The following is a 16,970-nucleotide window of genomic DNA, read 5'->3' as shown; positions in this document are numbered from 1 at the left end:
TACAAGTAATTTTATTAGCTGAGCAAGGTAGGTTGAGTGATTAGTGTGTAGACAAAACTTCAGAAAAGAGAGCTATATAAGTGGCCAGAAGAGGATCACATGTTCCATAGTTTATTGCTTCCCCTTGCTGACCTGCTGCCTTAACCCTCCAAACCCTGGTACGAAACACTCTTCAATGCAGCATGGTAAGAAAAGAGAGAAGCATAAATTCAAGGAAAGGGTCAGTCGCTATTTGCAATAGGGAAAAACACTGAAGGAGAACCTTGCAAGTTGGAGTGTTGAGGAGTCGACTACTTGTTCTCTAGTACATTACTTTGCCTACCTGCCAGCAACAACATTTGAGGATCGTCTAGGGGGAAAACGAGGGAAAAGGACGAGGGGATGGACAAGATGGCGGGTCAGGGTCCAGAGAAAAGCGTCCGAGAACAGCAGCAAAATGGGGCCAGGACAAAAGAAAAAGTAAAGAAGTCAATGAGAGTCCGTGGCGGGACAGGCCGCTCCAATGTTAGATACACCACATGCTCTCTCCACATCAGTTAGACACACCACATGCTCTCTCCACACCAGTTAGACATACCACATGCTCTCTCCACATCAGTTAGATATACCACATGCTCTCGCCACATCATCTGATAACACACACTACATGCTCTCTCCACATCATCTGATAACACACACCACATGCTCTCTCCACGTTGGTTGGGTGCACCGCATGCTCTCTCCGCGTTGTCTTGTGCGCGCACCACGTGCTCTCCGCATCGGTCGGGCGTGCCGAGTGCTCTCTCCGCATCGACTGGTGGTGCGCACCGCGTGCTCTCTCCACATCGTCGGGTTGTGTTGGGCTGTTGTGTGTGTTATGGTTGATTCGGTGCACATTGGATTCCCTGTGTTGGACTGGTGTTCTGGTTTGTTGCCTTTGCATCGGGTTGTGGGGCGCTCCGATATCCTTCGGGATCAAGTTTATTTGTAAAGTTCGCGCTATATAAAACTTTATAAATAAAATAAATAGATAAAATAAATGTTTAATAAAAAATATATTACTATGGGCCAGATGTAGGAGCCAAATACTGGTCAGTAACGGTCGATTTCGGCCATTTCCGACCAGTATTTGGGTATTGAAATGTAGGGAGTCTTTATTTTACAGAATCGGTAAATTTACAGATTCAGTAAAATACAGAATCGGTAAATTTACCGATTCTGTAAATCCAGATGTAGGTGGCACTGCAAACAGTGCCACAGGCCCCTAAGAATTCGTTATTTACAGTGTAACACTATTGCATGGTAAATAACGAATTCCTGTGTACATGCACATCTGTGCATGTACACCTGTGCCATGTGACACACATACATGCCCTTAGGGCCCAGTGCATCATGGGAACAGGGCAGACTAAACTACCAAGCCAATTCTTTACCAGAAAGGAGACAAGCTACCGGGGACCGGTTTCTGGCATTTCAGCCGTCTTCGGCCCGGCTTGCTTGAATCCTGATGGTGCAGTGAGAAAGGGACTCATGTCTGAGTATACCCTGCCACACCTATAGTGGCCAAAAACGATTCAGAAAAGGGGGTGGTGATGAACAGAGTGTCTGAATTAAGCAGACCACTCTTACCCAGTCCAAAGATCAGGGCTTGATCCATCACCGTTATTTATCTCACTGCACCATCCCAGCTCAGAACCTGGCTATATGCAAATCAGTCTGTCCCTGGCCCAGTGCATCATGGGAACAGGGCAGACTAAACTACCAAGCCAATTCTTTACCAGAAAGGAGACAAGCTACCGGGGACCGGTTTCTGGCATTTCAGCCGTCTTCGGCCCGGCATGCTTGAATCCTGATGGTGCAGTGAGAAAGGGACTCATGTCTGAGTATACCCTGCCACACCTATAGTGGCCAAAAACGATTCAGAAAAGGGGGTGGTGATGAACAGAGTGTCTGAATTAAGCAGACCACTCTTACCCAGTCCAAAGATCAGGGCTTGATTCATCACCGTTATTTATCTCACTGCACCATCCCAGCTCAGAACCTGGCTATATGCAAATCAGTCTGTCCCTGGCCCAGTGCATCATGGGAACAGGGCAGACTAAACTACCAAGCCAATTCTTTACCAGAAAGGAGACAAGCTACCAGGGACCGGTTTCTGGCATTTCAGCCGTCTTCGGCCCGGCTTGCTTGAATCCTGATGGTGCAGTGAGAAAAGGACTCATGTCTGAGTATACCCTGCCACACCTATAGTGGCCAAAAACGATTCAGAAAAGGGGGTGGTGATGAACAGAGTGTCTGAATTAAGCAGACCACTCTTACCCAGTCCAAAGATCAGGGCTTGATCCATCACCGTTATTTATCTCACTGCACCATCCCAGCTCAGAACCTGGCTATATGCAAATCAGTCTGTCCCTGGCCCAGTGCATCATGGGAACAGGGCAGACTAAACTACCAAGCCAATTCTTTACCAGAAAGAAGACAAGCTACCGGGGACCGGTTTCTGGCATTTCAGCCGTCTTCGGCCCGGCTTGCTTGAATCCTGATGGTGCAGTGAGAAAGGGACTCATGTCTGAGTATACCCTGCCACACCTATAGGGGCCAAAAACGATTCATGACATGGCAGCCTAACCAGCATTGCAGTTTTCATCAAAAGTGCTCCTGCTTTGTCAACAAAACCGTTTCAATGAACATTCCCCTCCAACATGGTGGAAAACACAACATTAAACTGTCCACCAAAGCCTAAATTAGCACCTCTATGTCCTCCCTATAGACAATACACCATTGTCCACAGAGCAGCTGAGCAAAAGGTAAATAAGCAAAAAAATGTCAGCACATATTTGTCAGACTGAAAAAAGTTAGAAATTAACTGGGATTGATAGCTTCATGAAAAGTGAAAATTGAGAACTTAGTTAGAGGTAATTGATTCTGCACACCTCTACTAAGTTTCATACATTATTTCTGGTGCAGAATCCAAGTCAAGCATATGACTTGATTAATGAGAAGGTCTGGAGACTAGTCCAACGACAGACGTCCTCCATCAGCAGAACTACCCTTTGTATGAGAAGGAGAAATAAATCAAAGTCATTGAAGTGGGCAGCAAAGTCTTAAGCAAGTTCAGGTGGATTAAAGATTTAAGAAATATTTTAATAAAAATAAACCCAAAGATTTTGCATTTTTTTGCCAACCAAACACCTCTAAATTCATCCCCTGCTTCCCTGCACGTCCTTATAGTACAACTGCATGCATGTATTTGTCTATTTATCCTTGCAAATTAAAGCATTTTTAACAACTAAAACCTGTGTCTTTTGCAAGATCATCCAAAAAGCTTGGATTTTTTGTTTGTATGAATCTTTAACAATCCTCTGTAAGGAAAGGAAAATCCTTAATGGGCGTTCGATTTTCCTTTCCAATTAAACCCTCTGTAACTTTAGGCCAGCTGTTCTTAACCTGTGGTCTTGGGACCCCTGGGGTCTGCGATCTTTACTGAGGAGGTCTGTGACTGCTTAGCAAAACCGAGTAATATTGACAGATTCATAAACAATGTAAATAAATAAAGAAATAAAATATAAAATTGAACAACGTTCTGTAAATGTGAAGGAATTTGAAATTGGAGGCTAAAAATGAAACTGGTGTCTTCAGATTGATGGGAGCAGTGCAAACATATCAATCAAATATATTGCCCAGTGTGTCTTATTTGAATTTTGAAGAGTCCCAACCTTCCTAGAAAATGAAAATATTAACTTTTTAAATTTGTATATGATTTAAATCAAATATTGAATCATTTTTGAATGTGTTTGATACATGAATTTTTCTGTATTATGTCCATTGTTTCGAGGTTAAAATCATACAAATTGCTTTAGCCAGTGACCCCGGCTTCCAGTAATGATTCGGTGAGGCTCCCCAGATTCTAGTAATTATTGGGAACCAGATAAGTCAAAAGGTTAAGAAAGAAGCTGTGCTTTAGACGAAAAACATTTCATTGACCTAATAGGGAATGTTTTAAAAGGTTAATAAGGGCAAACAAAATTATATTATGTACATACTTCTATAACTCATGTTCAGGCTAAGTATGGCCAATGTATGCTAGGGAGAATTAGCGAAAATTACCCTAGCTTACTTGAACTTTATTGAAATTCACTTGCCAGTGTCTTGCATGGAATTTAAATTGAAATGGGTTGCATACCTTGCATACCTCACATACATCGCATTCAAAAGGCAGGAGAAATATCCTAGAAGAAAATGACTAATAAGATGTTTTCTGCTCGAACTAATCTCCAGTGGGAAAATATAATGTTAAATTATATTTTGTAGTGTTAAAATATCTTGACAGTTTCTGTAATCCGCATAAAGTCAAATGTAATAAATACATGGGCATAATACAAAATTTGCACAGGCCTAGTCTTGACCCTTTTTTTAAATTCGGATGAATTGTTTGCTCTAGAATCCTTGGTAAGTAAAATACATGTGCTTAAAATGTATGGAAATAGTGCAGCAATTACATTCAGTTCGTGGTGGGTTTTCTCAGTTAATCGAATGTAGAAGTAAATATAGGGTCATGTATAATGTAATAAAACCATAAATTCATATAAAACTGCATATGTAAATTCTTTTGATGTCATGGACTACCTGTTTACTATGTGCCAACATTTTAGTAAATGAATGTGGCACTACTGGTGTTGAACTCAAAAGCTTCTTGAAATAGCATGTGTTCTGTCCCAGTAGCCTCCCACAAATGTTTTTTACTTGTAGAATTGGTATTAGCCAAGGTCCATGCATAGAGTGGTTTTCAGTCAGCTCTCTTCATTCATTGGTGTGCATTAGAGTCATTCACAATTTGCCCTCAGGATAGGGCAGTGTGTAAGCCTACTTCAGCTGTTATAGGTTAATTAAAAAAAGTTTGGCTATGGTCAAGTACATGCTACAAAGATGTTTCGCCAAACTGGTGTGTCCTAGGTGCATTGTCATCCTCCAAGTGCCTGTTCTCTACACTGGATCAGGCTGCCTGGGAGCTGTTCTGCACAGACTGGGGCTGTGCAGTGCTTCTTCCTCTATATGATGCTTGCACCCATCAGGAACAAATCCACCCACACCATGCCCCTGAAGCAGTGGAGAATGAGAGGCACGGAAAGAGACATGGTTTAACTGCTCCCCCCCCCCCTCAGCGCAGACAAGAGACTCCCCACTGTCTTTTCAGACGGAGGCTACAGCAAGATCTAATGGCAGACAAACAAATATCCTGTCCCCTATGAGATCCCCCTCCCTTAGGATAGTGCGGTAACATGGGACTATGAGGAGGCAATGTAAACGGAAGCACCCACGCCAGGTTAGAGGACTCGGGGGCCTCGGGGAAAACAACTTAACTCTAACCACCCCTCACTGTGTGCCTGAGCTGCATGGACACCGGCGCCTACATTCGAGGAAGAACTGCGCTGTATTGGGTGGTGGCCTCATTGCGCTGGGGGAGACCTCGTTGCCTGACTATACAATGCAAGCCTGACTTTAAAATAGTGGAGGAGCTGCGAGGAAATCAGCTGCACCGCTGTTCAACCCTGTTGCCATTGTGTAGCAAATGGAGATGATTTGAAGTCAAACTTGCTGCATTGCTACTCCTTTCGGAGCCACACAAGAAACTCACCAGGTACGACAGTGGGGGAGGGGAGATTACTGGAGAAGCCAGAATAGGGTGCCCCACACTGCTGCTAGCCAATGTATCCCCAGCTGCTCCATGTCCATCACTGAACTCCTGAGGCTGCACTGAGGATTTGGAGCCTCCAACGAGCCTGGGGCCTGGGACCCTGTGACCCCCCATCCCCAACGGGAAATGGGGCAAAGGTAATAAAATAGTAGATAGGCACCTGGGGTTCCCTTCCTGAAGGCGTGAGTGATTCCTGCAGCAAGTGTTAGGCTAGAAGCTAACCCATAGCACCACATCAAATATCATCTGAGTATGCTGCACACCCTACATGTGGCCCTGGAGCAGGCAGAGCCAGACCGACTCAAAAAGCTCAGTTGCAAAATGCTAGTGAGCTAGGCACCCACTTCCCTGATTTGAACAAGCTCCCTTCCACCTTTGGCGGGTATTGAGCCAATGCCACCAGCTACAGCAGAGTACTGTACCCCCTCAATTAGATAGATCTTTTCAGATTGGCCCTAGTCAGCAGCCCCAAAGAGAGTCCAAGGTATCTAACAAGGGGTCAGACACACAGATGGGCTTTCCTGGACCCACCTAAAGGAGCCCTAAAAAAGGCCTAGTTGGCAATCTTCTTCCCGTGTTAGCATCCAAGCTCCACATGACTCAGAAAAAATGACAAACAAATAGGGTGTCCAGCTACTTTCAACCTGCTAAAACAAGAGACTTGCACCCACCTTCAACCCCGGATGGCAAAATAGCACTAACTAAGGGCGATCTCCCAGCCTCCCTTCAGAACTTTAAAAAAGAACTGTAAGAAGAACTTAGGGCTTACTTCGCTACCTCTCTGGAAGCTCTTAGATCAGATCTCACCTCAAAACTCACCGCTCTTCAACAAGATGTAGACTCCATTGGAACATTTGAGCTGGATAACAGGTGTCAGACCCTAGAAAAATGGGTGAGCTACCACGAAAGCTCCTATGCTCACCTTAAAACCTACTTAAAGGCTACACTACCAAAATGTGAAGAACTGGAATATTGCTTACAATGCAACAATATTAGACTACAACACATAGAGGAGGGAATGGAGTGATCAGACTTAGATGCTTTCTTATTTGGTCTGTTCTCAGAACTCCTGGGGAAGAATCGTCCAAAAATGAAACTTGAACAGGACCACCGGTTTGTCCCTTGAACCATGGTTAAGGAAAGCGTCCCAGAGACGTCCTGGTGAAGCTCAATTTTTTTCAAAGTGAAAGATGCAATTCTGCAGGCAGCGATGAAAACTGAAGCGGTATCCTTTCAAGGAGTATCCTGTTCTTGTTCCAAGGTATTGCCCTATAGCTCAAACCAGTTATGGACAAACTGTGCCACGAGAACACCAGATAAAGACTTCTCCTTTTGGTCTCGCTTTCAACTACCAGAGCAAGTCATACCATTTCTCAGACATTCAGGAGGCAGCAGCTCTGCCCCGGATTTAAATCTCCGAACAGGATCATCCAGACGATCAAACAGTAGGTCAATCCACAAGTAACACGACATATACTGGTGGCGCAAGACCATGCCTCTCACAATGACGGTCATGACAGCAGGGAAGAGTTGAGCCATAGGCTGACATGCCTACCCAGACTTCTGAATATAAAGCAATAAGAACTCGGACACCGAGACTAAAACTTGTATACCAGAAAGGACTTTTTTCCGCATTATCTGCTATACAGCTGTATGGTAGGACCCACTACAGGGACATTTCTTAACCCGTTTCCACCAAATTCCGCCTCAACTGGAGGAACCTGTATGGTGCATTATGCCCAGTGGTTTTGGGAGATTTATTTTAGATTCTAGTTTACATGCTGTTACCTTGATCAAATGTTATCTTAGCTCAAACGTTTAAAGTGGTTCATGAGTAACATGCTTACAAGAACACAATTTACCCTATTGTTACACAACTGTTGGGGGACGATATTCCAGAATGTTTTTGTCCTGTTAGTTATGTTTTATTCCATAGTGAGACCAAGTCAATGTATGGGGTGGGGTGAGCCGGGGAGGAAAGAAGATGGGGGCCACGGAGAGGATGGAAATATTGGGACACCAGGGAAGAGACACGATGGGTAACCATGTTTGCCATTGACCACCCGGTGCTAATATGGTGTTAACACACTAACAAGGAACATTAAAGGGCTCAATTTGCCAGCTAAGAGGCACAAACTGCGAAAATACCTGATAGATAGAAGTCACAACATAGTGGTGTTGCAGGACACCCACCTCAAACGCAGCAAAGATCACAGACTACGACATAAAGCATACCCTGTTATTTATTGATCTTCAGCTTCTACCAAACACAATGGAGGGGCCCTACACTTCCACTCCTCTCTCAGGTTCCAACCATTAGGCTGCAAATCAGACAAAGAAGGGAAAGTAATAATGGTGAAGGGGGCACTACTGGGCAAGATGTGCAAGATAGCATCTATCTACTCCCTGAATCCTGCACAAGCTACCTTTCTCAACTCCTTCATTACTCTATTGGGGGGATTTGCAGTGTAAGATTATATTAATGGAAGACTTTAACCTTACTTGGGATCCAGAAGTGGATAGTACTCACCCACAAAGAGCCGGCGCAGGCAGTTTCTCTAAAGCATTGAAAAAGCAATGCCATCTATGGCCCTAATAGATGCCTGCGGGGGAACCGCCCATCCAACCATTACTATACCTTCTATTCCTACTCCCATCGCTTATGTTCATGTCTCAACTACACATTATCAGCCAATCGTTAGAACATGCGATTATGGAAACCAACTTTCATCCTATTGTGTTATTCGACCACGCCCCAGTAGAGCTCACATTAGATTGGACGGCCCCCCCGGCCTAGACTCCGTCACTGTTTTTACCGTGTCCTACGAGATGGAATATGTAAAGGCTTTCGATAATTTTTCCAATGAAATTACCCTGAAGATACTAGTCTTTCCACCATGTAGGACGATTTCAAGCCAGCAATTAGAGGAAGTTGTATCTTCCTGCTATCTACAGAAAACCCAAGATAGACCTACTCTTCAGAAAGAGCTTCAGATAGCAAAGTAGGCTCACATAACTACTCCCACCTTACCATTGCAGCGGAAGGTCACAGCTCTAAGAAGGAAACTAGATGCAATATACACTGACAGAGCAGAATTCAATCTGCTATCCCTCAAACACAAAACATACCATAAAGGGAACAAGGTGGGCACTCATTTGGCACATCATCTAAGAATAATACATGAGAAAGACTACAACCCTCATATTTGCAAAGAGATGGGAGAGGTAGCCAAGACTGAGGAAGACAAGGCCAAAATCTTCAGTGATTTCTATAAAACCCTATATAAGTCCGAAGCACCAAGCGGGGGTCACAGCTTGAATATTTGCAGGAAGTAGAGTTACCACAAGTAACATTAGATCAAAACGAAGAGCTGAGTAGCCCAATTAACCAGGACAAAGTTCAGACAGAAATCAATGCCTTAAACTGCATAAATCCCCTGTGCCAAAGCGGTTTACTTCCCATTTTTACAGAACATTTAGCTCTGACATAATCCCTTACCTCACGTGCCTATTTAATCATACAGCATTCGTATGTGGCTGGTGCCTGCCAGACGATGCATGAATTTTCACAAACTCCCATTTCTCAAGAAGCACAATAATGAGGGTCCTTCCCTGATTTGGGATGACCAAAAGCACTGCCTCACTCATTGTTGGAGTAACTGATTTGGTAATTGCTGTATGATTAAATAGGCACGTAAAGCTGTTCTCAGCATGAAGTTCGGTACCTCCAAGGCCCTGTCTTTCCATATAGTGACTTATTCAGGTTTCGCCTAAAACAGTGCTTGGTTTGTCTGTTGAGAGATATATTGTCACCTTTCAGCAGTAATATAGGCTGCCCATTGCTTACCATTAGTTGACCTTCTTATCACTTTCATGTGATTGCTACTTATTCCTCAACTTCCTTGAGCTTTCCTTCCTCTTCTAATGTGTGTCCCTCTCCTGGGCCATGGGCCCATTACTTGTGTCCTTCCACTACTCTATTTTCAAGTGCTACTTTTTACTTTTGGTCAGTCTACAAGAGTGCATGCGTTTTCCAGCTGCACACTTGTGTAATCTGTGTTCCATTTTCTTGCTCATGTTTTCTCCCCTTGCCCTCCCTCCCTCGATTGCCATTCTTGCTTTCGCCTCACACTCCCTCCCTGTCCATGCGCTTTCCCACCCCTAACTGCTCTCCATTGTTTGTGTGATTCCTCATCCCTGTGCAACCATCCTCCATTGTCTGTGTGCATATCCATCCTTGACTGTCAACCTCCATTGCCCATGTGCTTCCCCATCCCTGACTGCCCTCGCTGCCTTCCTTATGTGTGCTTCCACATCTACCTTCCATTGTGCTTGAGCTTCCCTATCCCTGCCTGGCTCAGTTGTCCGCGTTGTCACCAGCCCATCCTCCTTTGTCTGTAAGCTTCAAAATCTCAGCCTGTTCACCCACCGTTGTCCATATACTTCTCCATTAACCTGTCTACTCTTCCTTATATGTGTGCTGCTCCATCCCAGCGCATCCTTCTCTCCTACCCTTTCCCCTCCTTATCATATGGTCCCCTGCCCACTTCCCACCTCCAACCGACTCCCCCTTTTGATTTTTGTTTTTTTTAGAGTGCATTAGTGCTATATCAAAAATGTGTGTTAGAACTATATCAGAAAAGTGCATTTTGTGCATTTTATTTACTAATCCATCCCGGATTGGTTAATAAAAAGAAAAAAAGGATTGCCTCATTTTGTAGGTGTACACTTCTGACAAAATTCTACAAAATTGCATGGCAGCTGAGTCCTAGCACCTTCATTTTTATATTATTTTCATCCATGGTGTACAATAGTCAAAGGCAAGACCTAGTGACTTTACCATGTGGTTCCCCATTCGACAAACTGAATTGCATTTGGTTTTATTTTGTAGGCTCTATAAGAAAGAGAGGTATCATTTTCTTAAGCCCCTTTTAAAGCAGAAGAACATTAGGCAGTGTCGAGTTGCACTGTTCTTTTTCAAATTAATGCCCCGACTTTTTAACATGTCTTTCATTAGCCTCTTTTCTTTGGGCCTGCATGAGAAAAAGGAAGAGGGGGATTACTTGTACCTAAGGGCCTTGGTAAAGTTATCTAGTACTTTATCTCAGAGGGTGGCTCTCATAAGGTCATGGCAAAACAGGTAACTATATTATATTATCATCCTCTTATCTTTTACTTTTTACAAAGGATATGAAACATTTTATGGACATGAAATTGTCATGTTGTATTTATGTTGTGCTTTTATGATCTTTTTTAAACGGATCAAATAAAGAAATGAATGAATGGCTTTGCCAATGCTTGTTATGAAGTTGGCACTTCTGTATCAGCGAAATTACATAGTTGCCAAAGGACCAGTCCAGCCATGCTTCTGAGAGAGCAGGAGTGCCTTTGAGTGTATGAGGGACCCCAAGAGAGGTGTCCCTGCTGATTGAAAACTAGCTCAACCTAAACACTCCAGCATAACAGGAATCCAGGTCATAGCTAGGAAGGTAGAGTCTGAAGTGCTCTGTCACCTTGTCCCAATCAATTGAGAGACTGCATGCACTGAAGAAAGGAAGCATGGATATCAGTGATATGGCAAGTGAGTGGCACATATCAGCTGGTGGTCATGGAGTGACCACTCGATAAATACGTAAAAACATTCCCATTTCAATAAGATAGCTCAAATGTTTACTGTCTCGCAGGGGTCATGTCTTTTTATGCAACATGTAGTTGGGTTTTCTACACGGGCAAGTAGCACAGCAGTAGATTTTATGAGTATATAACAAAAATTGCACACTACCGTTATATTGCAAACTATAGGGTGTTGGCTTTCTTAACCAAATACAGCAACGCCGCCCTTTGTCGACATCCAAGTTCAACTGCCGTGAGAGTTTACTTCCTCATGGCGTTACCATATGGAGATGTGCTCTGAATGTCAGTGCTGTGCTGGTGAGAATTCCTGTTATCAGGGAATGACAAACTGCAACTTAAAAATCTATATTAAAAAATGTATCCTTTTATACATTTTTTTCTGCTCTTTCAAAATATTTGTACTATTTATTTTTGAGTTAAATGCATTTTAAAATTTTCACTCTACTTTACCAATTTACCAAAGGGAGACTTTGCAGTCAGTTTGAGATCTCCACATGGTAAAGTATATAGAAAAGAAAAAAAAATTAAACTATATATTAAAAATATTTTTGTTCAATATTAAAGCAAATTAATTTAACATGTTTATTTTAAATGTGGGTCAACATAAGAAAATGCTGCTGCACTATTAACTTAATTTTTAAATAAAACATTGATTAATAAAAATATATTCAAATAAATAAAATGATTTTTAGTTAAGTTTAAATTTAAAAAAATCACACAGGAAGATTTTTTCAAAATAATTACTCAAAATGGTGTATGGAATTAATTTCTGTTAATGCATTTATTTTTAATGCAATTTAATGTTACATTATGATTTTTGTTAAAAATAGGTTAGTACATATTTTATAATTATATTTACTATTTTTATATTTATATATATTTGTATCCGTTTTAAATATTCTAGTTGAATTTAACACTAGTCCCCATAGGGTTTTATTTAAGTCCTTACCTCTGTTATTTTATATGGAATAGTGTTGCAGCACCAGTGGTTAGCCATGTGTAGAGCTCGACTTAATACAGAAGTATACGTTGAATTTATAAGTTACTACAAAATTACAGTTTGTGAATAGCACTTTGTAGTAAGTTTTTTAGTACATATGTAGTATACTACTCAATGTACTACACAGTGCAGTTTGTAAATCTGGCCCTAGGCGTTTAAGTTGCCTGCAAATAGCATTCAATATCAGTGTCAACCAAACTGGACTTACTAGTAGTTTTTCTAAAGCTTTAAGGGCCAAATCTTCATTTTATGTACATTTCAAAGTGGGTTCTTTGATTTACCATGGGTAACAAATTGGCAATTTAACAAAGTATGGTTTTTGTTAAAAGCTGGTAGAATACAAACAGGTAACCTTCATGTTAAACACTGACCTTTGCTGTTCGAGAGAAGTGTTCCTAGGTTTTGTTAATAGCTGAACACAGTAGGAAAAGCAGAGGAACACAAGCAAATGCCCCAATTGCTCATGCAGCCACTTGTCCATGAATGGATCCATATTGCTATCTATGCACTAAATCACTCACCCATTCATTCTTCCATGTATTCGGTCATTCATCAATTCATTTACTGGCTGACTCATTCTGTCATTCACCTACTCACCAATATTCACAAGACCACACATACAATCTGCAAATCAAAGAAGGTGCACTTTTTGAAGAAAAAAAAACCTTCCTATAGTCTTTGACAAATGCTTAGCCTTCTATTTTACATAGTCACTTCTCGGATCAGAGTATCTTTTGCTTGCTGTAACTTGGGCCAATGGAGTGAAATCCTTTCAACATGAATTCTTCACCAGAGACCTCAGGGAATGTCACAAATGTCTTCTCGGCAGGGCTTTGTATACAATAATTGAAAATGGGCACCCCAATGGGAACTCCAAAAACAGTTCCTGCTCGGCATGGACTGTAAAGACCATGCTATGCAGTAAGTGGGTTGCATGCACACAGGGGGGCACATGTTGTGCCCTCCTGCATGCAACCCATGGCGCAGAGTCAGAGGGGGGCTCACTAGGGCCCTCTTTGTTTCCTCCCCGCCACTGTTTTCATGGAGGATGAACCACTATGAAAACCGTGGCGTAGAGGAAACTCGTAATATGCTTGGCGGGACCAGGGCGGCCCAGCCAAGCATATGGTTGGTTTCCTCTCCACCACGGTTTTCATGGAGGATGAATCGCCATGAAAACAGTGGTGGAGCCGAAACTCGTACTATGCTTGCCAGGACTGCGGCGGTCCCGACATGCTTATTGCAGGTTTCTGCTCCACCACGGTTTTCATGGAGGATGAACCAACATGAAAACTGTGGCAGAGAGGAAAGTGGCAATATGCTTGGTGGGACCGCTGCGGTCCCACCAAGCATATTGCAGCCTTCTGACCGCTGCAACACTGCCAGAGAACAGTAGTTCCCTGGCGGCTGTGGCAGGGGAATGGCGGTCCGCCTGCTATTACTGTAATAGGGCCGTCGGAGCACCACCACCACTGCGTTCCCATGAGTCTGGTGGTCCTTGGAACGCCCGACTTGTAATTAGACACTTAAAGTGAAAGATGTTTAAGCAGGTGAGATCCTTTGATTTGTGATTATTTTATTAAATGAGCATTTTGAAAAAGCAGCTGTACATGATGCATTTCTTAGAGTGCTTTTTTGCCTCGGAAACCTTCTTAGCTAGAACATTAGTAAGATGGATCTAAAACTATCATTACAATTTGGTTGTAATAGGGTGAGGTATTCCCCGCATGTGGTAAATACCAATCCGTGTGCAAACAAGCATTTGGACAAGGTACAGAAGTTAGACCAGTATTTGTAATATAGGCCAAAATATTGCACATTTCTTAAGGCTAGACTCAAACCCAAAATCAACTGTGGCAAAAATGTTCATACCAGACCCACACTGCCGAAGACATTAACCTAAAAGGAGCAATTGGTTCATGCCTTGGTCCTGATAGCCAACCCCTAATCTGCAGCCCATGTAGGATGCCAGAGTGGCAGAATGGCTAGTGCAGCCCTCATTTGGTTACTTATCTGTGCCCTGCTCCTCTCAGTTTGCACCTTGTAGTACGTATGGCTTACTTTTGAATTCTAGTAGTAAGCCACGAGTATTCCAGGAGTAAATCAGGAATACTATATGAGTAGGTGACATCAAAATCTTTGTGATTCTGGTCCCAGTGTTTGCTTGATGCTCTGAAAAATACCCTTTCCGGATTGGTGTTTCGTGCTGGGTAAACCTCTCTGTAAGTGCTCCCAATTTACAGCTCTGTGAAATGTCGTACGGGCAGATAAAAGGCTGGAAAATCTGTCGAGCACATGTGCCGAGCACATCCACGCCGTGTTCACGTTTCTAGACAAAATAACAGATAAAGAGCTTCTGAAACGAAGCCAGGGCTCTCGGAATGGATCAACCTTTCAAAACAGCAAGAAAGTGGAATGAGGCCTATTAGACAGACACGGGCTGCTGAACATGAAAGGACTGGGCTGTTGCCATAACCACAGCCATTACGTGGTCTTCCCCAAAAAAAACCTCCACACGAAAAATAGAGCAGTTATTTTGCTCAACATAATGTCTTCATTTTGCTGGGTCATTTATTTTCGTGTAACTGTGATTGTGAATGTTGTTCTATTTTCTTTCCAGGGCACGGAAGGGTTTGAAGCTCAGGTTGATAAGTGTTTGGAGCTGGCAGAATATCTATACAATAAAATAAAGAACAGGGAAGGATATGAAATGGTGTTCAATGGAAAGGTAGGTACCTCTTGTTGACCCTTCATTGCAGGTGTGTGATACTGTGCTGCCCTTTAATCCATTTTTAACATGTTACAATTGTTCTTCCATATTTGAAGTATGCATTATGTTGTATTTTAATTGCATTTGCATAGCACTTTATACCTCTGAAGAGGCACTATGTTGCAGTGCCTCAGCAGAAGGGTATCATGCTATATCCTGGGCAGGGCTGGATCACTGACATAATATCAAATACACAAATATAGAATTACCAAAATATTGAAGAAAAAATATAGAATGCAAAAATATCGAATTCCTATCTACAAACAGGTAAGTCCAAAAATATCGAATCAAAAATATCGTTTTAAAAAACATAGTTAGTCAAAATATCGATTTTTTTTAAATGTCTTAAAAGTCATTTTAAATTAATGAAATAATAAATATAATATTTACTATTACCACTCCAGTGAGTGCAACAGTAGGGAAAGCGTTGGATAGCGTAGGGGTAAAAAATTACTATTCGATATTAAATTACTTACCTTCAATTCGATATTTTTCACCACTATATTCTGTCCATTTGATATTTTGTCCATTGTCTATTTTGACTACGATATTTTGATAATTCTATATTGTGAATTCGATATTTTGTCTTGTTACCGCTGGGCCACTGGATTCATGCGGTTGCGCTGTTTTCTTGCTTAGTTATGGATTGTCTGCATTTTGCACATAGCCATCAGGTGCTGCATAATATGCAGATTTTTCCAAAATAAAAATGTGTTTCTAACTCAAACGGATCAAACGTTACTTAAAACATGACTACACATTTCCGCACAATGGAAGGCCTTTTGCAAAATTTGATTGGTCATTTTTTAAATTGCCTATTTCTGTATTTGGGGCTTAACCTGTTCCTAATGAGCAGGAACCTTTGTCCAGACCAGTGTTAATATGTGTAAAAAAAAAGACAAAACAATGCAGTAATGATGTTAGAAAATGAGCCGCATTACACTGCATAATTAGATTTTTCTTGGTGCCTCATTTATTCAACCCTACTGTATAATTTGCTCCTCCCCATTGTATAATACCATTTACCCTGACCATTGAGAGTGCTTGGTTGAAAGAGTACTGGTTTGCAGTGTGGCCTGTCTGAGAAGTGTTTATGTGTTTTAGTGTCATGCACAAGCAGGGACTGACTTGTCATTCTACCATTTAGTGAGTGGTCCTCATATACAAGGAATGAACAAAGCAGTGTCAGGCCATGGAGAGGTCCAGCAACGGGTTGGCATGCGTGCTATCTAGAGCCAGAGAGATTTCAGAGGGGCTGTGTGGCCCTAGTATGTGCCCTTATGCTTCTTGGCGTTTGCTGATTAGTTTGCACCACCAAAGTAATTGAGTTGTAACAATTCTAATCAAATATATGGTTCTCTGATGAGCTCACTTCTTTACTTAGCAAGGCAAGAAACGCAGGGTGTTAATTGCAGAAACCGTCCAATAAGGCTACTAGGTCGAATGTGAAAAAGTCTAGGAAAACCTACAAAAGGCTATCCTGAAAGTCAAACATTAGTATTTCAACAAGCAGAGCAGAGTAGCGGCAAATTCTTTGAATGCACCTTGTGAAAGACATCTCCAGACCCAGGTTGCTAATGTTGATGCCTAAAGTTCCAACTAACGTATGTGATAATAAGCAGGAGCTCTCTGCTGAAAATATTGCACATTAGGGATAGCATAACATCCATGGGTTGGACAGGATGTCTCTTTGACCACCTGTCGAAGCAGGCTGGCTGGCTCTTCCTTTGCTTTTCAGGACATTTACATTAAAGAATTGGTGGCATTTAAAAGATTTGGATAACCCTGGTTCCTGCCAGGGAGTCCTGTGCCCTGCCCCATTTGTGAAAGGATGATATAAGGAGTTATTTAATGGTTTATACTTGTGGAATTATTAACATTTCCTTTAGGAA

General features: G+C 42.1%; 1 protein-coding gene across 1 annotated transcript in view; it reads left to right on the top strand.

Annotated features, from left to right (window-relative positions):
• The window catches only part of GAD2 (glutamate decarboxylase 2), a 583,816-nt gene that overhangs the window by 510,589 nt on the left and 56,257 nt on the right, over positions 1–16,970 (top strand). Inside the window, exon 14 of the mRNA XM_086941658.1 lies at positions 14,929–15,036. Within this exon, the coding sequence (XP_086797784.1) occupies positions 14,929–15,036 (108 nt within the window). The remainder of the gene's footprint in view (positions 1–14,928; positions 15,037–16,970) is intronic.

Source organism: Lissotriton vulgaris, chromosome 10, assembly GCF_964263255.1.
Source record: "Lissotriton vulgaris chromosome 10, aLisVul1.2, whole genome shotgun sequence".
Lineage (NCBI taxonomy): Eukaryota > Metazoa > Chordata > Amphibia > Caudata > Salamandridae > Lissotriton > Lissotriton vulgaris.
Note: the sequence above shows the minus strand (reverse complement) of the source record. Positions and strands in the feature narration are given on the sequence as shown.